The following is a 24,244-nucleotide window of genomic DNA, read 5'->3' as shown; positions in this document are numbered from 1 at the left end:
GTATGTGTGTGATTTTCTTTGTATATATGTACCTTTTTTTCACCTGCATGTTGCCTTCTTCTGCTATTGTATATAAATAGCCTTCTACACGTACCCATAGTCTAAGGAGATGGTTCTGTTTTATGTATGCTGAGCTGCTGTATCTAACTGCCTCTCTGTCGGTCTATACTTTTTTTTTGTCCTATTTACGCTTTTATTGTTTTTAATATTGAGAGGTTCTTTTATTCTGCTTGATGCAATTACATCCAGCTCTCAACTTTATTAGGCATAAAATGGCAACGAGTGGATCTTTCTGACTTGTAGATGCTCTTGAGAATGCGTTTTTTTTCCCCTTCTCTCCTTGCTGCTTTGCTTAACTCAAGATCCACATTAATAGGAAAAGTAACAGAAATACTTGCAAAGTTTAATAGAATGTGACAGCAGCCGCATGACTCATAAAAAACGTTGACAATAAATGTCTGTGGCTGAGGCTTTAAGAAGCCGCATTTCAAAGCAGTTCATAAATACCCATATGCTCAGAACTGGCAGGTTATGCAGCCACGGCAGAGGTAGGGAGCAGTAAAGCATTTTCACCCTGGAGAGCCTATTGTGGCTTCATAAATGATTCATGGCCTTCTTATATTTAATTTATATGGTATTTATTCCATCAGGCCTCTAAATAAAGAGGTATTTTAACCCTTCTTAAAAGGAAACAATGGCAGAGAAAGGAAAAGGAGCTGTTTTAAATGCACCTTCACAAGGACGCGGGAAGAAAGCGCGCTTCGCGAAGTGCTGTTCCTCTGGGGAGATTAGCAGGGTCAGGTAAACTTCTCTTTCATTCACCGGCAGCCTGCAGATAAATCTTCTAATGAGAGGAGAGCGTCAGGAAAGATTCCAAATATGGCTTTTCCCTTCAAGGGGAACACTTTATTTTTACATCCATCAGCACAGCATCCTTGACCTGTTTGAACAGCACTGGAAGACATGGCTCTTTCCTCTAGTTTGTGTGCTCAGCCCGTATCTTTGTACATGCTCGGTCATTTAGAGATCAAAGATGAGCTAAATCTGTTTTTTGATTGTTTTGTTAAGTTTTCCTAGTAAAACTTTTGTTGGGGCAAATGAAAGTGGGGTTGCGGCTGACAATTTTGTGTAAAATAAATCTGAAGAGGCACAAGTATAAATGTATATAGGGAGAGATTACCAGAAGCGCGTATACTTGAGATGATGCTGGTTTTGAATTAAGCATTTTGCTGTGCATCTGAAATCTACTATCAGTACATGTAAAATAACCATTTGGAGACTGGGGACTAATAAACAGATGGTTTTTAGTATTTTTTTTCACAGAAAATATCTTTCCAAACCAAGTCAGATGTTCCAACTTCACTTTTACTTGGCTGGTTTTGTGCTTGTTGTAGGTCTTTCAGTACAGGTTTCCTGGAAAGTAAATACTTCCTAAGGCAATGTGGAGTAGTGGCATTGTTGACCTCCCTTTTACTTTGTCGTCCTGACCACTGGCTTCCATATTTTCTGAGTCACTGAGCCAGAACATGTGAACACATCAGTAATGTTAGAAGTTATTTCATACATATTTGCTCTAGGTGAACTTAATTAAAGCTAGAGGGTCAGATTGACATCCAGATAGTGAGCATTTCCAGAAGTGGACATTTATACCATGTGTTACATTAATGAAACCCTCAGCTTTTTTTTCACACACTCAACAGTGGATTTAGTTAATTACTGAGTATGCAGCTTATTTATCTTTTAATCCTTCCCTGTGTTCCTATTTAGCCTGGTACCATGACCATCTCCCCAGGTTTCCTGTTTCAGGGTGGCTCCTTTCTCTTACAGCATCCTGTGGAACTACCCTTGCATGCAGGGACTAAAATTGTGTCTCCTTACACTATTTTTCTCAGTAAATATATTTCTAAAGGTGCTTTTGACATGAAATTTTCACCACATGTCGGGTAACAATCCATACATACAAAGAAATCGAAACAAATAAGTTCAGAAATTAAGTTGTGTGTTATAAAATGGAATGACACAGTGAAAACGTATTGAACACATGAAGAAAGGGAGGTGCGAAAAAGGCATAGAAAGCCAAGACACCAGCTGACATCTATCGGTAAATAGAAAGCAATCCTGCCCCCTGTCAGTGCAAATTAATATCAGCTGGTTCAGTCTCAACTGGATGGCCTATAAAAAGGTGGCTCATTACCAAGGTGTCACACAAGAAATGGTAAAAGCAAAGAGCTCTCAAGTCTTTCGCAACCTTATTGTTGCAAAACATACTGATGGCATTGGTTAAGAAAGATTTCTAAACTTCTGAATATTCCAGTGAGCACTGTTGGGGCCATAATCCAGAAGTGGAAAGAACATAATTTCACCATAAACCGGCCATGACCAGGCGCTCCTCGCAAGATTTCTGACCGAGGAGTGAAAGGAATTCTCAAAAGAGTTGTACAAGAGCCAATGACCACTTGTGGAGAGCTTCAGAAAGACCTGGAATTAGCGCGTACAATTGTTTCAAAGAAAATAAGGAATGCACTCAACCGCCATGACTTGTATGCGCGCTCAACACGCAAGACTTCATTGCTGAAGAAAAAGCATGTTTAACTACCTGCCGACCGCTGATAGCCGAATGACGGTTGCACCGCAGCCGGCCAGTTCTGGGTGTACGTCATATGACGTCCTCCCAGAGCGCGCTCTCCTGCGCGTCCCCGGGGGCGCGCACCCGGCGATCTCCGTGAACGCTGTGTCCTACGGACACAGCTGATCACGTGACGTGGTAAAAGGCCAATCACAGCGGCCTTTTACCACGTGATCAGCCGTGTCCAATGACACGCTGATCACTGGGAAATGCAAATGCCGGTTCTCGGCTGAACTTTTCTCACACTGTCAGAGCGTGAGGAAAGTGCTGCCGAAAACCGGCAGTTGTCAGAGCGGGGATCGGCACCGATCATCAAGATCACTGATCATCAGTGCCCTGATGATCGGTGCCCAGCAGTGCCACACACAAGTTCCGCCCACCTGTGCCCAGCAGTGCGCTCACCTGTGCCCACCCACCTGTGCCCAGCAGTGCCACCCACCTGTGCCCACCCACCTGTGCCCAGTAGTGCCACCCACCTTGCCCACCCACCTGTGCCCACCAGTGCCACCCACCTGTGCCCACCAGTGCCACCCACCTGTGCCCACCAGTTCCACCCACCTGTGCCCACCAGTGCCACCCATCAGTGCAGCCCAGCAGTGCTGCCAGTCAGTGCCACCAGTCAGTGCCCAGCGGTTGTGCCAGTCAGTTCCGCCAGTCAGTGCCCAGCAGTGATGTCAGTGCCACCTATCAGTGCTGTCTATCAGTACCCATTATCAGTGTCACCTATCAGTGCCACCAATCAATGCCGCATATCAGTGCCACCTATCCGTGACACCTCATTAGTGCTGCCTATCAGTGCAGCCTATCCGTGCCACCTCATTAGTGCTGCCTATCAGTGCCCTTCAGTGCTGCCTATCAGTGCCACCTATCAGTGCCCATCAGTGCTGCCTCATCAACGCACATCAGTGAGGGAGAAAAATTACCTGTTTGAAAAATTTTATAATAGAAACAAAGAAACTTTTTTTTTTTCCAAATTTTTTTGCAGTTTTTTTGCTTATAGCACAAAAAGTAAAGTGCCCAGCAGCAATTAAATACCACCAAAAGAAAGCTCTATTTGTGAGAAAAAAATGATAAAAATTTCATATGGGTACAATCTTGCATGACCGCGCAATTGTCATTCAAAGTGCGACAGCGCTGAAAGCTGAAAATTGGCCTGGTACATAAGGGGGTATAAGTGCCTGGTAGGCAAGTGGTTAAGCTCCTTTAAAAAATTTGCTGCACAACATTCAGACAAGCCTGTGAAATCCTGTGAGAATATAGTCTTGTCAGATGAGACCAAAATTGAACTCTTTCGTTGTCATAATACACACCATGTTTGGAGGTCACATCGCACTGCACATCACCCCAAAAACACCATACCAACAGTGAAGTTTGGAGGTGAGAATATCATGGAGTGGGGCTGTTTTTTATCATACGGTGCTGGCAAACTTCATGCCATTGAAGGAAAGATGAATGGAAAAATTTACCAAGGCATTCTTGATAAAAATCTGCTGCCTTCTACCAGGATGATGAAGATGAAACGAAGGTGGACATTACAGCAAGACAATGATCCCAAACACAAAGCCAAGGAAACTCTAAATTGGTTTCAAAGAAAGAAAAAAAAAAAAAAGCTGCTAGAATGGCTCAATCACCTGAATTGAATCCAATAGAAAATCTATGGAAAGAACTAAAGGTCAGAGTTCATAGAAGAGGCCCACAGAATCTTCAGGATTTGAAGATTGTGTGGAAGAATGGGCCACCTGAGCAATGCAAGTGAATAGTTTCTCCATACAGGAGGCGTCTTGAAGCTGTCATTACCAACAAAGGATTTTGTATGAAGTATTAAATACATTTCCGTTAGTGTGTTCAATACTTTTTTCCCGGTGTCATTCCATTTTATTACACATAACTTAATTTCTAAGCTTATTTGTTTTGGTTTCTTTATTCATATGGATTGCATGGGTTGTTACCGACATGTGGTTCATGTCAATAACACTTTTAAACATATACTTACTAAGAAAAATGGTGACGTGTACAATACTTTTTTTTAGTTGCTGTTTGTGTGTATGTAGACAGGAGCCAATTAACTTACCAGCTTGTCTTTGTAGTGTGGGAGGAAACCAGAGTACCTGGAGGAAACACACAGGCACAGGGAGAACGTGCAAACTCCAGGCAGGCAATGCCGTGGTTGAGATTCAAACCATCAATACTAGTGCTGTTAAGTGAAAGTGTTAGTTGATTATTGTTTTAAATAGTATTATATAACATCCATAAGATGCATTGACATGCACTGTCCAGTTTTAGGGGCGGTTGGTGACCGTAGCATTGTATGAAAGCATAAGTGTTGATAATGCATGTAAAGACATGTGAAATGAGCACAGAAAGGTGCGAATCTGGCCTTTCTGAGTCCACGTTTACTGCTGTTGACACTGAGGATTCCCTGCTTATGCATGAAAGCAGAACATAAAAAATACTTGCAAATAAATAGGGAAAACACCAAGCTCTTGAAATAGAATTTTTTAAAAATACATAAAAAAAAAATGCAAAATACCTTGTTGCAAGCATAAAAAAGAAGAGGCAATACTAGGTCTAGAACCCTAGATGGTTGCTCTTGCTAACGAAACAGAAATCACATGCCAAGAGGTCAAAGGTCAAACACACCATAGGGACTGGATTGTAAAAGTAGTCTCATCTAAAATAAACTCTATGAAAACAGGCTTTGTCAGCATACTTGTATTAGCATCAGTAGGTCTTCTTACATGTGCTCATATCCTCTCAGTTCCCATTATAGAGACTGGAGATGAAATTGTCACTTGTATCCAGTTCTGCCTTCCACATGATGTAGATCTCACTAAACGCATCATTTCACTTGTCACTATTACAGCACTTTACAGGCCCTGTAAAATAAAATAATAGTGTGTCTGGATTTTAGCATTTACAGCTGTGAGTCTGTTAGAAATATGTGACATTAGCATAGAGCAGGAAGTTTATATTAACCCTTTGTTTCTAATAGGATCATAAACTTGCTCAACTGTGATATTAAATACTAGGGGTATCCTTTATAACAGAATCCATGACTGGTTATTTTCAATATAAAAGTATACTCTTTAATAAGTTGCCATGAATTTCTATTTTATTTTTCTGTATTCTCCAATGTAATGGAAACCAGATGGAGTGTTATTAATGCCTGTAAAATCCCAGATAAATTACGTGTACATTTTTATTGGTGATAATTGAGAGCCTTGAATTCTCACATTCTTTATGTTGAATGGTTAAGTTGTGTAATCTGTAATATGTCACAAAGCAAAAAAGTTGAAAGAAAAACTTAAAGAAAAAAGAAAGCTGCATCCCATAGTCATTCAGTTTAGCAAGCCAAGTCATACCTGAATAGTCTTCAAGGAAACCTGTATGCAACTATTCAATAAAAACTGTTTTTAGGACAGTATATCTGCTATAATCTTCCTTTTAAAATGCCAGTTCCTGCTGTACATCGCTGTCTTCTGTCTTTTCTTTGTCAAGTGCTGTAGATTGAGATTTCTATCTTGATCTGCATTTTTTTCCAGATCAGTGTTTCAACATTTTGAAATCCTAGGCAGCCATACAACTACAATTTTCAAAAGGAGGTCAACAATGGCTAACTCTTTAGTTGTGTCAGTACAGGTTTCCTTTAAATCAAAGTGGTGGTAAAGCCTAACACTAACTGGGTGATTAGGTAGTTGGCATGTCAGCAGCTGTCAGACTTCAGAGGACCTCTGATGCCCAACTCTTATGCCTGGTACACACATTACTTTTTTTTTTTTTTTTCTACCCAGGCAGTTGAACACAAACAATGTTTGTGCAACATTTTTTTCCCTCTGTGTCTTTATGTTCTGACTGGAGGACTCCCCTCAACCCCATCAAAACACTCAAATCGGTGCTTGCAGTCATTGGTGCTGATTGCACGCTGTTTTACTAGTGTGTCCCTTCGTCAAAAGCCGGTCCTTAGACCAACTTCCGTTGGCAGGACAGCTGTACACATGGTCTGAATGCCGGCCGGTTCAGCAGGGACCATGTTTACCCAGCTGTAGGCTGAAGAGTCAGATTCAGGCAAACTAAGCTAAAAATGCAGAACAAGGACCCAACTAGGTTTTTTGTGCCATTATATTGGTATAGGAAACAGTCACAAGTGGTTGGTGCCATATAAAGAGCAGAATTTCAGGGTGAAAAAGAAACTTGTGCTGGTCTGCATCTGATTTATTAAAGGGAAAACCGGCAGTTTTTCATATAGAAAACTGCCACCAATTCTAGACCTTCTCATAAGGGATAAGAGCTGTCGGTAGACAGAATGGAGAATGGAGAGCCAGAGCTGCATGTTCAGATGATGCTCAGTGTTTGCACTACAAGGGCAGAGACTGCACACAGTTATCCCCCTCCTGTCTCTGATATGAGCCAAGTGAGGGTAGGGGACGGCAGCGAGATAAGAGCATGCAGCTCCAGCTCTCCATTCTCCTTTCTGTGTGCTGTACCTGTCACAGCCACAGATCAGAGAACAGATTGCTTGTGCCCTTTTGTTAATTAGGAGCAGAATCTGCTCCATGTTCTAAATTTAGAAGAGTCGTGCAAGCGTGTGCTTGTAAAACTGTGTTACTCCCCCCCCAGAGTGTCCAGTGGTGAAAGCTGACTTGCATATGAAGGAAACGTAGTAGAGAATCAGGCGGGAGCCAAACTCGTTGTTCAAATTTGAAGTCTAACAGGAAACAGACTATAACTGAATCTGTTGATCAGGGGCAGGATAGAAGTTTGACTTTATTGATGCATAAAGCTTCTAGGCTTAACAAATATTGTCTGAATGTAAAAGCTATGCGTATTCTTAAAGGAGAAGTTCAGATTTAAACCAAAACATTTCGGCTACTTTCACTCTGAGGAGAAAAAAAAAAGTGAATGAAAAGCTGAAGAAAAATGCTTTCATATGTATGTTTTCACACTGGGGTGTTGTGCTTGCAGTGCGGTGTAAAAACTTCTGCTTCGAGCATCTTTGGAGCATGTATGTTAAGTTAAAAAAAAAAAAAAGCCAGCCCAAAAATGGCTCTTCCCATTGAAGTCAATGGAAAACACCTCTGAGAAGCGTTTTTGGTGCAGTTTTTAAGTCACGTTTCCTTTTAAAAAATGCACAGAAAGTGTGGCAAAAACACATATGCGTGTTTGCGGTGGATGGGTGTGAAAGTAGCCTTATACTCTCCTAGGATGCAGCACCACCTATCTTACTCTCTCGAACATTAGGTATTGGCTTTTTCATTAGTTTTTCTTTTTAAATAGGGACTTAATTACCCATGCTTTGTGGCCTAGTATTTTTTTTTCTTTCTGCTTTACTAAAACTCTTATTTTCCTGTGTTCTTGTGCGCAGTGGGATGCAGTGTCTGAACTGTGTTTGTGTGCATGGATGTAACTGCAGGCTGTAGATGACTGAACAGGTGTCTAACTGCTTCAGCTGCAGCAGGCGAGAAGATGTCTATAAACACACATCTCCTTTACATGTAAGCAAGGGTCTAAAAAAAATAAAAATAAAATAGAACAATAATAGAGATAATGAGGATTCATGTAGTTCACCCAGAAATTATGTTTTGGTCTTAGTGGGCTGTGTCATCCCTTGCTTCCTTTATCTCTTATCACATTAACCTTTGAGTGTTTCAACCCATCCTGTTACATTTCTCCAAAATGTATATTAAATGTAAGAGCTTTACAGAGAGCTCAACCCCACTGCAGCAGGTGGGCTAACTAGGGAAACAAGCGCAAAGCTTTCACCCCAGGTGTCCCCATGAAAGAGAGGATAGGATCCAAAAATAGGATGGGGGTTCTGTAGTCATTTTAATGCACGGATGCAAATGTAAAACCGAGTACTGTAATTAATCTCATCGATGTGTGCAATGTATGTAATTATTCTGTAACAAATCTTATTTCGAGTGCTGTATATGTTTCTGGGGAGCAAACATATTTACTAATTACATATGCACTGACTTCTTCCCTCTATAAAGTACTATGCAACATTGTACCTTGCTGATTCTCCTACTTCACTGATCAGCATCCCATAAAATGCCTACAGTGCTCCTGGTAGCTGGGGACCTTGTAATTTATGCCTTGAAGCTAAACCCCAGGTTTGGATTTTTTTTTAATATTTACACTGCTCCATACCTAACCAATCCATATGGAAGCAGAGAATCCTCCGCTACTAGAGTGATCCTCTCTCTCTTCTGGGTCCCCTCCTGAACAGCTGCTCTGCTGTACATTAACGGCAGGGGGCCACCCACTCGGCACTGACATCATTCAGAGAATGCTTTGAAGCCGTTTCAATGAATGCAAAGTATTCCTTGATGGTAGGAAATGGTAGCCTGGATGTCATCACCTTCCCTCTCCACTTCTTCCAATCAGAGAAAGCTTTACATTCATTGAAAATAATGCAATGTATTTGGAGAATAGCACCTATGTATAGCAAACAGCCCCCTGTGTTTACTATGCAGCAAGGAAGCCACTCGGCACAGGAGCAGGAAGATAGCAAGAAAGCTATACCTTTAGTGGCTGCTACAGCGAGTCACCGCTGTTAAAAGGATTGGCCAGGTATGGAAAAGTATATTTTTGTTGGTCCCAGTTGGGCCAGTGTAGATATGCAAAAAATACCTGCAATTCAGCTTTTGGTATGTGCATAATGAACCATCTGTTTCCCTCCTAGCAACTAGTTGATGTTCCATTTGCAGAATTTATGCTGTCCAAGAAACGGGAAAGGGAAAGTTTATTGGTTGCCAAGCTGGAAATAGATTCTGTTGTTCAACCTGGCACTTTGTACTTGATGTCTAGTGTGATTTGGTTATAATGATAAGTTCCCCATAGATTTAATGTGAAGAATTAATTTCATTGATAGATTTAGGGATCTACAGTGGGGATCGAAAGTTTGGGCACCCCAGCTAAAAATTTGTATTAATGTGCATAAAGAAGCCAAGGAAAGATAGAAAAATCTCCAAAAGGCATCAAATTACAGATTAGACATTCTTATAATATGTCAACAAAAGTTAGATTTTATTTCCATCCTTTAAACTTTCAAAATAACAGAAAACAAAAAAATGGCGTCTGCAAAAGTTTGGGCACCCTGCAGAGTTAATATCTTGTACTGCCCCCTTTGGCAAGTATCACAGCTTGTAAACGCTTTTTGTAGCCAGCCAAGAGTCTTTCAATTCTTGTTTGAGGTATCTTTGCCCATTCTTCCTTCCAAAAGTCTTCCAGTTCTTTGAGATTTCTGGGCTGTCTGTCACGCACTGCTCTTTTAAGGTCTATCCATAGATTTTCAATTATGTTGAGGTCAGGAGATTGTGAAGGCCATGGCAAAACCTTCAGTTTACGCCTCTTGATGTAATCCCCCGTGGATTTCGAGGTGTGTTTAGGATCATTATCCATTTGTAGAAGCCATCCTCTCTTTAACTTCAGCTTTTTCACAGATGGCATCAAGTTACCATCCAAAATTTGCTGAAATTTTATTGAATCCATTTTTCCTTCTACTCGTGAGATGTTCCCTGTGCCACTGGCTGCAACACAACCCCAAAGCATGATTGATCCAACCCCATGCTTAACAGTTGGACAGAGGTTCTTTTCATTAAATTCTGTGCCCCTTCTTCTCCAAATGTACCTTTGCTCATTCCGGCCAAAAAGTTCAATTTTAACCTCATCGGTCCACAGAACTTGTTTCCAAAATGCATCAGGCTTGTCTATATGTTCATTTGCAAAGTTCAAACGATGATTTTTGTGGTGAGGACGTAGAAGAGGTTTTCTTCTGATGACTCTTCCATGAAGACCATATTTGTACAAGTATCTCTTTATAGTGGAATAGCGTACCATAACTCCAGTGTCCGCCAGATCTTTCTGGAAGGATCGTGCAGTCAAACGTGGGTTTTGAATTGTTTTTCTCACAATCCTGCAAGCTGTTCTGTCTGATATTTTTCTTGGTCTTCCAGATCTTGCTTTAACTTCCACTGTTCCTGATGACTGCCATTTCTTAATTACATTCCGAACAGAGGATATTGACATCTGAAAACGCTTTGCTATCTTCTTATAGCCTTCTCCAGCTTTGTGAGCGTCAACTATTTTCAGTTTCAGTTTTCTAGACAACTGCTTAGAAGAACCCATGGTGCTGATTGTTGGGGCAAGGTCAGATGAGTCTGGGCATTTAAAACCTTTGAGATTGACATCACCTGGTCTTCCCAGACGATGATTGAGAACAATCCATGACACTGGCAGGTCTCAGCTTTGCAAAGGGGGCAGTGCATGCTATAAATTCTGCAGGGTGCCCAAACTTTTGCAGACGCCATTTTTTTGTTTTCTGTTATTTTGAAAGTGTAAATGATGGAAATAAAATCTAATTTTTGTTGACATATTATAAGAATGTCTAATCTGTAATTTGATGCCTTTTGGAGATTTTTCCATCTTTCCTTGGCTTCTTTATGCACATTAATACAACTTTTTAGCTGGGGTGCCCAAACTTTCGATCCCCACTGTAATTAGCTATCCTAGGCATGCCTGAATTATAATACCCTATGATATACACAGATCAGCCATAACATTATGACCACGCACTGCAACCTGTTGATGCATGGACTTCACTAGACCTCTGAAGGTATTCTGTGGTATCTGGCACCAAGCTATCAGAAGCCTTTCATTTAAGTCCTGTAGGTAACGAGGTGGGGCCTCCATGAATCAAACTTTTTTTTTTTTTTTCAGCACATACCACACATACTTGATTGGATTAAGATCTGGAAAATTTGGATGCCAAGTCAACACCTCAAACTTGTTGTGTTCCTCAAACCATTCTTGAATTCATCAGACTAGGCTACCTTCTTCCATTGCTCCATTGTCTAGTTCTGATGTTCACACACCCATTGTAGACACTTTTGGCTGTGTACCTGGGTCAGCATGGGCACCCTGACTGCTTTGCATCTATGCAAGCCCCATATACAACAAACTGACACTTGTCCTTTGGAACCAGCATTAACTTTTTCAGCAATTTGAGCTATAGTAGCTCTTCTATTGCATCCAATTACACAGGCCAATCTTCGCTCCCCACCTACATCATTGAGCCTTGGCTGCCCATAACCCTCTTACTGGTTTGCCAGTTTGAAACTTCAAGAACAACATGTTCACACGGTGCTTAATATATCACAACCCACTTTCAGATGTTATTGTAACAATATTATAAATGTTCACTTTACCAGTCAGTTGCTATAATATTATGGCTGGTTGGTGTACACAGAATTTGGGGGAGATTTAAAGTGGTTGTAAAGTCTCAAGTTTTTTTTTATTTATTTATTTTTTATTTTTCTTGCATTTTATGCATGAAGGTAAAAAACCTTCTGTGTTTGGCAGTCTCCCCAGCTCCCCCAACACTTACCGGAGCCCCCTCTTGATCCAACGATGTCCACAAGAGCCTAGTTTCTCTGGGGACTCTCACTCCTGATTGGCTGAGGCAGCAGTGAGAGCCATGAGCTCCTGCTGCTGTCAATCACAGCCAGTGAGCTAGTCAGGAGAGGGAAGGGGTGGTGCTGAGCCACGACTCTGTATGTGAATGTACACGAGGAGCAGCAGCTCGGGAGCGCTTCGGCTTGGGTGCCCCCATAACAAGCTGTTTGCTATGGGGGCACTAGGCAGGAGAAAGGGGCCAGGAGCACCGACGGGGGACCCGAGAAGAGGGGTATATGGCTTGCTCTGGTTACAACCATTACAGCAGGTAAGTATAACATATTTGTTATTTTTAACATAAAAACAAACAAGAATTTAAGTATCACTTTAAAAAAAATGGAGAGTGCGAAATCTGGTGCAGTTCTGCATAGAAACCAATTAGCTTCTAGGTATTTTTTTTTTTTTGTCAAAGCATAATTGAACAAGCTGACGTTAGAAGCTGATTGGCTACCATGCTGCACCACATTTTGCTCTCACCAGTTTTAGTAAATCATCCCCTTTGTGTCATGTGATTTATTTAAATAAACAGGATTACTAGAATGATCTTTTGGCGGAAGCATGCAAAACTACATATCACCAAACTAGAGAAAGGAGAGATAGCTTTCTGTTTCCTGAACTGAAGAGCATTCAAACTCCTCTCATCATCCCCTGCACCATGTTCACCTACAATTATCCTATTGAATTTATCCAGATGTCCAGACATGACCAGAAAAGGGAAATCAAATGCATTCTGAGTCTCTCACCTTTTCTCTTAGTACTGCTTCCTGTAAGTGCCCCAGACACCGTCCTTAATAGGGTTTAGGCCCCGTTGAAAAATCGTATAACAATGGCAGCACAATGATGCAATTCTTCTGCCTTCTTGGATCGTGCGAAGCTTGTAGTCCAAGAAGGAGCAGAAGCTTCTTTTTTAGCTACAAATGAGCATAGAGCAGCCCATTCCTGTAGAATTGCATGTCAAAATTGTGTAACGGGAATGATGGCTCTATAGAAACTTGAAGACCAAAGAAAAAAAACCTGGTCTTTCTTAAGAACTGATCAACTGCATATTCCAGTTAGGGTAACAAAGAAAGTGCTTCAAAGAAAGTCTAACTTTAGGGTTCTTGATCAGTAAATATAATCAGCTTAGTTTACACATAGATGGTTGTGCATATTATTGTCTTCTATGCTGGTTTCTGTAATCAGATTATACAAAATGTGTGCATAAGACCAGCTATATTTACTCATTACCTAGGAGCATGTCCCATACCATATAGGATATAACTTACAGTGAATATAACACAATTGCCCTAAATTTCTCAGGCACTAGAAGGATATTAAAAGTTGTGAGGCTCATGTTACCCGCAACATAAAATTGACTTTCCACTGCCAGAGGCTTGTTGGTTATCCTCTTACAACACTAGATCACTAAAGAGATTTACTACATTATTGTGCTACAGATAGGTTAGAAAAATATATGTGAAGAGTAATTGTAAAAAATGAGACTGGTGTAGAAATATAAATAAAAAGCCACAAAAATATATATACAGTTGCAAGAAAAAGTATGTGAACCCCTTGGGATTACGTGGAGTTTTGCATGAATTGGGCATAAAATGTGCTCTGAACGTCATCTAAGTCACAACAATAGAAGAACACAGTCTGCTGAACATAATACTACACAAACATTAGATGTTGCCATGGTTTAATTGCACATAACATGTAAACATTCACAGTGCAGGGAGGAAAAAGTATGTGAGGCCCTAGCTTAATGACTTCTCCCAGAGCTAATTGGAGCCAGGAGTGAGCCAACCTTGACTCCAATCAGTGTGATGATATTGGATGTGTTGCTGACAGCTGTCCTGCCCTTAAAAAACACACACCTGTTTTGGGTTTACTGGTTTCAAGAAGCACTGTCTGATGTGAACCATGCCTCGCAGAAAAGAGCTCTCAGAAGACCTACGATCAAGAATTGTTGACTTGCATGAAGCTGGAAAGGGTTACAAAAGTATCTCCAAAAGCCTTGATGATCATGTGTCCACGGTAAGACAGACTGTCTACAAATGGAGAAAGTTTAGCACTGTTGCTACTCTCCCTAGGCGTGGTCGTCCTGTAAAAATGACTGCAAGAGCACAGCGTAGAATGCTGCATGAGGTAAAGAAGAATCCCAGAGTGTCAGCTAAAGACCTACAGAAATCTCTGGCACATGCTAAAATTTTTGTTGACACATTTACAATAAGGAAAACATTAAACAAGAATGGAGTACATGGGAGGACACCACGGAGGAAGCCATTGCTGTCCAAAAAGAATATTGCAGCACGTTTGAAGTTTGTAAAAGAGCACCTGGATGTTCCACAGCACTACTGGCAAAATATACTGTGGACAGATGAAGCCAAGATTGAGTTGTTTGGGAAGAACACAACACTATGTGTGGAGAAAAAAAGGCACAGCACACCAACATCAAAACCTCATCCCCACTGTAAAACATGGCAGAGGGAGCTTCATGGTTTGGGGCTGCTTTGCTGCCTCAGGGCCTGGACGGATTGTTGTCATTGATGGGAAAATGAATTCCAGAGTTTATCAAGACATTTTGCAGGAAAATGTACGACCATCTGTCTGCCAACTGAAGCTCCGCAGAGGATGGGTGATGCAACAGGACAATGACCCAAAGCATACAAGTAATTCAACAAAACAATGGCTGCAACAGTACAGAATACGCCTTCTGGAGTGGCCCAGTCAGAGTCCTGACCTCAACCCGATTGAAATGCTGTGGCATGACCTTAAGAGAGCGATTCACACCAGACATCCTAAGAATATTGCTACACTGAAACAGTTTTGTGAAGAGGAGTGGTCCAAAATGACTCCAGATCGTTGTGCAGGTCTGATCTGCAACTACAGGAAACGTTTGGTTGAGGTTATTGCTGCCAAAGGAGGGTCAACCAGTTATTAAGTCCAAAGGTTCACATACTTTTTCCTCCCTGCACTGTGAATGTTTACATGTTATGTGCAATTAAACCATGGCAACATCTAATGTTTGTGTAGTATCATGTTCAGCAGACTGTGTTCTTTTATTGTTGTGACTTAGATGACGCTCAGAGCACATTTTATGCCCAATTCAAGCAAAACTCCACGTAATCCCAAGGGGTTCACATACTTTTTCTTGCAACTGTATTTTTTTAGATTTAGAACTGTGAATGTTTTGTGTAGGTGGAACATACACACACGGATCAGATAATGGCAGAAGGTGTGATTGAGAGATCTGGAAAACCATCTTCTTTGTTACCGTTAATTGGGTAGAACTGACAGTCACAGAGTTGTAGCGTCTATGTGTAAAGGACCTATATACCCCCCTAATGAAGGCTGTAATTTTACCTTCTAGCCACCCAGATTGAATTTTCAACAGAGGCAAGAAAGCAGACTAAAACGTTTTACTTCTAAATAATGTGTTTTTGCTATCTCGAGCATTAAGTATTGATTCTTTTCTTTAAGTGTCTTTAAAATAGCGCCTAGAATTACCCCTGCTGACTCTGCGGCCTTGTTATTATTTTTTTTTCTCCAGTCCCCCTTCTCTGCTGCCATCTCATCAGGAAAATCAGGCTGGCAATTAGAGCCAAAGCTGCCTGGAGGACCGGAGAAATGAGATTGTGGATAAGTGGGGAAGGAGGGGGTTGTTACTCTGATTAATGGGAGTTTGTTAGCAGGTCTCATTCCTTGTGCTTGCGCTCCCTTGCACATGAAAAATAACCTTGTAACAATTGTTTGACAGAAGGAGACGGCAGAAATGTATCTTGGGTAATGAACTTGGTTTTAATCTCAGGTAAGGACCCTTGCAAGAACGGACGAGGCCAGAGGTCTGCTGTGGTTGCTGGAGGAAGAGGCCTTGCAGCCTGGTGGAAATGAGGACACCTTATTGGATCGCCTGTTTACTTACTATGGACTGCAGGAAGGCGAGGAGCCTGGTAATAAGACTGCCTTAATTTTTTATTTATTTCACTGTAAAGACCAGCAGTGGCCATTTGTTCTCACACAGTTTTCAATATATATATTAAATATACAAATTATATGTATAATTTGTTGTGAAAGTATTTGCATGTATGGCCTTTAAAATAAATAAGTGTGTGTGTGTGTGTGTGTGTGTGTATATATATATATATATATATATATATTTAGAAATAGAGAGACAAATGTATATACACACACATCACACATTGGCAGCAGCCCTGCCTAATGCTTATTGCACACTCTGCTCCCTGCTTCCTACTGCACAGTGATTGTGCTTTAGTGTTGCTCTGGTGAGAGTGAATACAAAAGGCAAACAGGCTGTTCACTTTGAAAGGTAATTTCCCCTTAACTAAGTGAATGAGGTGAAGATCTGCTTGCTTTCTTCATCCAACCGTATGTATGCAAAATACAGTTTTTTGTTTTTTTTTCATTGTGGTTGGGTATTCTTTGATGAGTGTATTTTCAAAACATTCACTAAAATAACTTCCCTTGCAAAGTAAAACAGCCTATTGTCTTTGTTAAATCAATCCTACATAATAACACCCATTCACCAGAGATACTCACTGGGCTGTCTGCTACACACCTCTAGTCTCAAGTCCCAGTGGGTGGGGCAAAATGCGTCGGGTAGGCATGGTTAGTGGAGTAGTGCTGGCTGAGGCCGTTTAACACTTTACATAGTTTGGGTTGGGAGAGCGAGGTTCTGGATGTTCTGGATGTTTTATAGAGATACTACTGGATGTGTCAGTTTGGACTCCGGTGCCCCTACATATGAGGACCAGGGGGAGAGAGGTTCACCTCTCACTTGAAGCAACACTTCAAGGTTTTACCAGGTCATGCTGCCTGGTACACTGTCTGCCATTAGGCAGAAGTTTTGCTTACCAGTTTTAAATTAAAGTACATTTTTTTTTAATTTAAAAAAAAAAAAGTTTGATATCTCTACAATAAATAATTCTGTTGGTATAAGATATTGTTGCAGTGATTTTTTTTTTAATATTATATGTTGCATGTTTTCTATATGTTGCACGTTTACATTTACTTTACCTAAAATAGATTGGCCAGTAGTGCTTCACAGGACCAAAATACATATTTAATATTTTTTCCAGTGTTTGCACTAATGCTAAATGTCATATTTTCATCCAAGTCTGCTGTTCAATTTGTGAATCATGTTTGTAAACCACAGTTGCCATTAAGGAAATTTTTTTTATGTAGCTTTAATTTATTTTATAAATTGAATGTTCTCATGTTGCCTTTTGCATATATCCTAAATAAATCAAATTAATATGGCCAATTCATACAGGTGGAAGGACTTTGAAAGGGCTTTGTAAGCAGAGGTAACCTCAATGAAAACCACCTGTCTAGATAAAAAGCAGGTTAAGAAATATTGACAGCTGAAGTGATACCCAAATTTTGACTTTCTGTAGTAGTGCTCCTTAGCCTCGTCTGTAACCTTTGTCCCGTCTTACTAAGCTGACCTCACACAGTGCAAATTTCGGTCAGTTCCTGATGAATCAGATGCTTGAGGTGATTGTAGCCATATTAGTGCATTTGCGACAGAAACAATTGAGTACTGTCCGTGATACTTTTTTTATTTGCACCAACATACAATTTTGAGGACAAGCTTTCGGGGTATGTCCCCTTCTTCAAAGTCCAAACAGTACTGTTTGGACTTTGAAGAAGGGGACATACCCCGAAAGCTTGTCCTCAAAATTGTATGTTGGTGCAAATAAAAAAAGTATCACGGACAGTACTCAATTGTTTCTGATGAATCAGATGAAATTCATTTCAGCCTCTTCCCACTCAACATCCTTCAATTGAAAAACCAATGGAGCTAGGTGAAAATTATCACTGAATAGCAGTTGCATCCAATCAGATGCAGCTGCTGTTTAGATATTCTGACTGGCAGGGGTTTCATCTGCGCGGTTAGCATTGATGGAGGAATCTGTTTTATTTTTCTTGTTCAAGCAAGCTGAAAAAAAAAAAAATTATGTATGGCCAGATTTTGCCTCCATATTGGTCAAATAAGCTGGTCATACACTGTACGCATTTAAACTGCTTCCTGAGGATTTGCTCAATGGATGGCCTTATTGGCTGTCTCCTGCTTGACATCCCTCGACTGAAATATCGAGAAAGCCGTGTGGAAAATTATCGGCTGAAAATCAGCTTAATCCAGTCAGATGCATTACCTGTTAATTGTTTTTTGCAGGTTCGAAGGAACAATAAAAGTGAATTAAGAGTAATTTTATAAAGGTTAAGCACTGCAAGTAAGCATTTCAAATACTTGTTTTTCTGTGCTTTTACCTGCAATATTTTAAGCTGGGTGACATGTTCTCTAACAATTTCCAGAGCAATTTTTATTTTTCACGCTCGTGTTGAAAACTGCATTTTTTACTTGAAAATACTTAAAACTCCCGATAATATATTTTTTTAAAGCCGAGGCCCAGAAGAATTAAATGGTGTTTAGTTGCAATTTTTTATGTTACTAGATATTTGCAGAACTGTTTATCACAGTCCCATAAAATAAATCATGCGGCTGTACAGATGCCTGGATCACTTTTCCTGGATAGCCAGGAACCGGCAGAACAAAACTGTAACAAGATCACAGCTACTGCTGTAGTCACTTGTTTTAACCCCCCTAGTTCCAGAATGTTTATCAATGGTTAAAGTACTTAAAGTACTAAATTAACTTCACCGCCAAGGAACTAATGTTTTCTCCTCGGCTCAGGGCTAGAAGATACCCCTGTGTTCCATTTGCTGCCTCCATGTTCCCCAGGTGATGTCGTGAGAATCACACCACTGTTTACTAACAAGGGTTTGTGAGATGGGGATGACTACTCCATGTTACTGCATGATGTGGCCTCAGGCCTCTTGGAAATCCCCATTTTGATACATGCGGAGATTGATATACTAAAGGCAAATAGACTGTGTACTCTGAAAGGGCATTTGCTCTAGAGCTTAGTAAATGAAGGGAAGTTCAGCTGATTTGCGTCATGTGCAAACAAAAATGCTGTTTTGTTTTTTTTTCATTGCATGTGTTTGGGTGTTCTCTGCAAAGTGAAACTTCATCTCACTTACTAAGCTGTAGCATAGGAGTGTCAAACTCAAAAACTCAATGACAGAATGTTGCGAGCGGCTCATCAGCATTATGGTTGCCCTCAAAGGAGCAGTTGTAGCTGTAAGACTACTAGCTTAATCCAGTCCCCCCCAACACCATCAGAAGTCAAGAGTACCCTACCCTCCCTTACAACACAGCTTACCCCCCCCTTCCCCCCTGTTACCTTGTGCTACTGCTGGAAGAAGCTTGGGGCAGAGTTGGGAAGCAAAAAGTGCAGGATCTAAAAGAGGACCAGAGGAGGGCAGGAGTAAGCTGCTGAATGCTGAGACCAGGGGAGGGGAGACGAAGGGGTGTTGTGGCTGCACAGAGAGGTACAGGATCTGAAGGAAGAGTTCTGTCCTCTCTGCTGCCGACTGCTAAGATATGGTGGGGCTTGTGAAGAAGGGGGTGCCGCAGCTGCAGGAGAGGTGTGAGGGTCACATGAAATGGCCTAGTGGGATGGGTCCGTCCTGTGGGCCTTGCGTTTGACACGTGCTGTAGAGCAAATACCCTTGCAGAATGCAACTGCACTGCACAGTCTATCTGCCTTTTGTAAACCAATCCCAATGAACACAATACACTTTGTAAAACTGAGTTTTATCTTTAGTATTTTTATTAAAACTCCCAAATTTACATTTATTGTAGAAAAGATAAGTTATTACTTGGTTGTACATAGTGCTTTGAAAATTAATTAAATCCGAAACTTTAATTTGGCAGTTAAAATCAAGAGCAGCTTTTATTCAGATTTAAATGCGCTGTTTTTATTGGTTTTTCAATTAGAGGGTATAGATTTGTTGATCATTAAACAAAATATGTCAATTAGCTGACGATCACCAAAGGCTTAAGTGTTATTCCTGTTTGTAGATGTTTAAGTGGTGGGGATGTAACCCTTTAAAGCTTTTGGTTTTCTAAGAAAATCATAAGGGAAAATCATTTTATTGTCAACTTCCATTCATTTTTTTTTTGCTGTTCAGAAATTGTTTAACCTTTTGTGGTATAGAAGTACACTGTCTTGTAAACCTAGCTGTATGCAGAAAACTAATTGAAGAGCACAAGCCAGAAAGGAGCATTTGTACTGATCTTAGTCCCAACTCTACATTGTTAGATATTGTAGCCTTGGTCTTGCTACAGCTTTTAAAAGATGGTCAGACATGCATGGAAAGTTTCCAGAGCTGCACATGGACACTCAGATTTTAATTGTCAGCTTGGGTCTGCTGCACTGGCAAGTTTACCTTAAAGCAGAACTTCACTCAAAAGGGGAAGAAGCTCTGCTTGTTTGTAGCCTCCCCACCTCAGTTGCTACATTTGTCACTTTTTGGGGGGGGGGGGGAGCGGGTACCTGGTTTTAACAGGTACCCGCACCCACTTCAGCATAAGAATTACAACTTACAATGTTTAATACCAGAGAAAGGGACCATAAAGCATTTCCTGAAGTATTTAGCTTAAAAAAAAAATTGTATTTGAAGTATATGTTATAAACTGGAGAAGTGCTGAGGGTGCATTTTTGTTTATTGTCCTTAAACCTATGTGGGCCACAGATGGGCAGCAAGACTGCATGCCACCCATAAAGCACCAGTTTGACATGACTGAGGTTTGTAAATGGCTTGACAGTCATTATTACATTTTTGGCGCAGCTGCAGGCCTGGCAAACAGATCTTGAGAGTCCTACATGTTTGGGAAAAAAAATGCTTTGGAACAGTCTGAGTTGTATTGAGCTGTGCCTCTGCATACATCCTTCAAAGCCTAAACTAGAACACTCATTCTGCCCAGACTTTTGTGATTATTTCTGAAGCAAAGCCAAAAGACTTGCCTTGCATCTGTTCTGTCCAATGCCATCTTAAAAGCCAAATTTCAGAGGAGTAGTAGCAGCAGACCATGTAAGTAAATATTGGGACCAATTCCTATACCTGACTAGAAAGGCTTGCACCACTGTAACAACTATTACAAGTGCCCGTTCAGAATAGGTTCTCTTTAGGGTAGCCTGTTGATAGATTGAAGCAGAACATATGCACTTCCTGAACTCCTTATTGGTTGCAAAATATATTATATTTGTCAGATTGGACATTGTGACAACCAGTCCTTATTTCCTATGCTTTTATCATTTTATTTGGATTCAGTCCTAAGGTTTTTTCATATGATCTTCCTGGAGGAATATTCTGGCTGTCACTGATGAATGATCTGCTATTCTTTTGGCTGGGTATCTTCCCCCTGGACAATGGCAGCAGCTGGAGTCTCTGGTGCATGGAGTCACATTTATGTTGCAGTGTAAAGCATGGCATTTCCACAAAGCTTGAAACCATTAAGTGCCTTGTGCTAAGAGTCTGGGGCCTCATTTATCAGTGTCAGAAGTCAGAACTTTATTTTGCCTCTAGCCACCAACCAGATTCTCTTGTTCATTTAAAAGCATTCACTAAAAAAATGATCAATGTCTTAACGAACTATAGTTCACATAATATAATATATATGAACTATAGTTCATATAGTACATAATGTGTTTTTCTTTTAGTCAAGACCAAAAAAATACATTTTTAATAAATATACACTCACCAGCCACTTTTAATAGGTACTCTTGCTAGATCCAAGAAAATATCCCCCACACGATTACACCACCTCCACTAGCCTGAACTGTTGATACAAGGCAGGATGGATCCATGCTTTCATGTTGTTTATGCCAAATTCTGACCCTACCATCTGAATGTCGCACCAACCAAGTCTGTCCATTTTACTCTGACCTCTGACATCAACAAGGCATTTTTGCCCGCCAGCTTCCGCTCTCTGGATATTTTCTCTTTTCTGGACCATTCTCTGTAAGCCCTAGAGCTGGTTGTGCGTGAAAAGCAGATCAGCAGTTTCTGAAATACTCAGACCAGCCCGTCTTGCACCAACAACCATGCCACGTTCAAAGTCACTTAAATCCCCTTTCTTCACCATTCTGATGTTCAATTTGAACATCAGCAAGCCATCTTCACCACATCTACATGCCTAAATGCATTGAGTTGCTGCTATGTGATTGGCTGGTTAGCAGTTTGTGTTACCAAACAATTGCACAGGTGTACTTAATAAAGTGGCCGGTGAGTGTAAATTATATTTTGCAAATAAATAGTTTGCATTCTCTTTTTGAGCCAGCAGGTGGAGCATTAGTTTCATATTTATATGTTCATTCTTTCATTGCTGTTTTCAGAAGTTTAGAAATGGCTAAATTGACATGCACAGCCGATATGACCCCTCTCTTTAAAATTGCTCTGTCCTAAATTTTGTATACACAAAGTGAGACAAAAGGCACGCAGCTGTGTTGATTAATTAGCTAGCCTTTAGTGCTCTGGGAATCATTTGCCATGTATTAAAAGTTTTTAAATCGGGGTATATAGAAAAAAACAAAAAACATTTTGAAAAGCTTCTTACCTCAATGTATTCTCTACATTAAGGTAAAAAACCTTGCAAAAGTTGCTCCTCCCCTCATCTCAACTTTAAATACTTAGCCTAATCTCATTCTAGCGCTGTGCTCATCTGCAGCATCTCTTCTCCCTTCTCTCTCTTTACAGGATTAAGCCACTGGCTGTTGCTTCTGTCAGTCAAATCCTGTGAGGAGGGGGCCTGGGGGGAAGGGGGGCGCATGTTCAAGATGCACTATGGTGCCTCTATAGACACACAGCCTGGCTCAAGATTGAGCCTGCACGTCTGTCCCCATAACAATCACAATTGGTTTGCTCTGGGGGCAGATGGAGAAGATGGCAGGGGACCCCAGAAAAGGAGATTCTGGGCTGCTTTGTGCAAAACAATTACACAGAGCAGGTAAGTACGACATGTTTGTTTGAAAAAAACCCAAAAACTTTAGTCATGGTAATGAATCCACAGCCATTGTAGTTTTTCTCAAAGCTGATAAACATATATATATTTTTTTATCAATGTATGTGAATACAAAAGCTGAATTGCCATAAATAGTCATATTCCCCAATTCATGTTCAAGTTATATAATCACTGCATGTCCCTTAATACAAATATTTTTTACAGTATTTTGAAGCAATTGTAAAGAATCTGCGGTATTTCTTATCAGGTTAATAATGTTTTTCAGGTAAGAAACCATTGCTCCGAAGCAATAAGGAACGACATTTCCTACTGGGGCACAGCTATGGAACAAATTGGGTAGAGTACAATGCCTCAGGCTGGTTGAACTATGTGAAACAGAACCCTGCCTCTCAAAATGCTGCTTCTTTACTGCAAGACTCACAAAAGTTAGTTTCATGACTACCATTCATTCATTAATCCTTTATTTTGTCCTGGGATGTTTCTCATGTGCCTTGACTATGATACTGTCCATGACATGGGCGATAATGTACTGTCAGCAGAATCAACAAATCAAAAGTTCTTTCCTAAATATGTCACAGTGGGGTTGATTTACTAAAGCTGGAGAGTTCAGAATCTGATGCAGCTCTGCATAGAAACCAATCTGCTGTCAGATTTTTTTTTTTTGTCAAAGCTTTATTGAGCAAGTTGAAGTTAGAAGCCGATTAGCAACCGTGCACAGCTGTACCAGATTTTACACTCTTTAGTTTTAGCAGATCAATCCCAGTGTGTCTGTCATATTGCAACCATATATTTACAAATATAGGCTTGAAGATTAGACCTCAAGTTAAAGTTCACTATTGAAGGCAAGAAGGCACAGCAGAGACCTAAGCTGCAGTCCTGAGTAATGCCCACCAGATGGCAAAAGCTCAAGACTGATCTTTTCTATTTGGTTTTATTAAAGTAGAATTATAGGCACAACTTTTTGTTTTTTTCATTTTGGATATGGACAGAAATGGAGGGTTATACCCCCTTTTCAGATTTTTTTTTTTTTGCCGTCTGTGTCCCATTGAAGAGATTTCCCTTCGCTTCTTGTCCCATAGCCAAACAGGAAGTGAGAGGAAATCCCTACAAATTAAGGGAATTCCCAAGTCACCAGAACTAGTGTCCCCATTAGAAGATTGTCCATATATATTACTTTTCTGGGGACAACTCAGAGTTGGGCATTTTCTTTTATGTATACTTTCAATGTAATGGTAAACAGGACAAATAGAGATGGTGAATCTTTAGCAATAAAAATTGATAGGTATTTTATT

At 40.5% G+C, this 24,244-nt stretch overlaps 1 protein-coding gene and 1 long non-coding RNA gene across 19 annotated transcripts in view; one reads left to right on the top strand and one right to left on the bottom strand.

The window, feature by feature from the left end:
* The window catches only part of MYO18A (myosin XVIIIA), a 462,365-nt gene that overhangs the window by 220,811 nt on the left and 217,310 nt on the right, over positions 1 to 24,244 (top strand). For all 17 annotated transcript variants that reach the window (XM_089683011.1, XM_089683012.1, XM_089683010.1 and 14 more), the window contains 2 exons: positions 15,870 to 16,011; positions 23,218 to 23,377. In XM_089683011.1, coding sequence (XP_089539137.1) covers positions 15,870 to 16,011; positions 23,218 to 23,377 — 302 coding nt within the window. The remainder of the gene's footprint in view (positions 1 to 15,869; positions 16,012 to 23,217; positions 23,378 to 24,244) is intronic.
* Positions 1 to 24,244, bottom strand: part of LOC149457955 (uncharacterized) — an 86,752-nt gene that overhangs the window by 1,287 nt on the left and 61,221 nt on the right. The window contains exon 2 of one of the 2 annotated variants that reach the window (XR_016313549.1): positions 5,337 to 5,502. This is a non-coding gene — a long non-coding RNA (uncharacterized LOC149457955). The remainder of the gene's footprint in view (positions 1 to 5,336; positions 5,503 to 24,244) is intronic. The other variant, XR_016313550.1, reaches the window with a different exon arrangement.

Source organism: Staurois parvus, unplaced genomic scaffold, assembly GCF_062004578.1.
Source record: "Staurois parvus isolate SC_StPar_1 unplaced genomic scaffold, SC_StPar_1.0 ptg000299l, whole genome shotgun sequence".
NCBI lineage: Eukaryota > Metazoa > Chordata > Amphibia > Anura > Ranidae > Staurois > Staurois parvus.
Note: the sequence above shows the minus strand (reverse complement) of the source record. Positions and strands in the feature narration are given on the sequence as shown.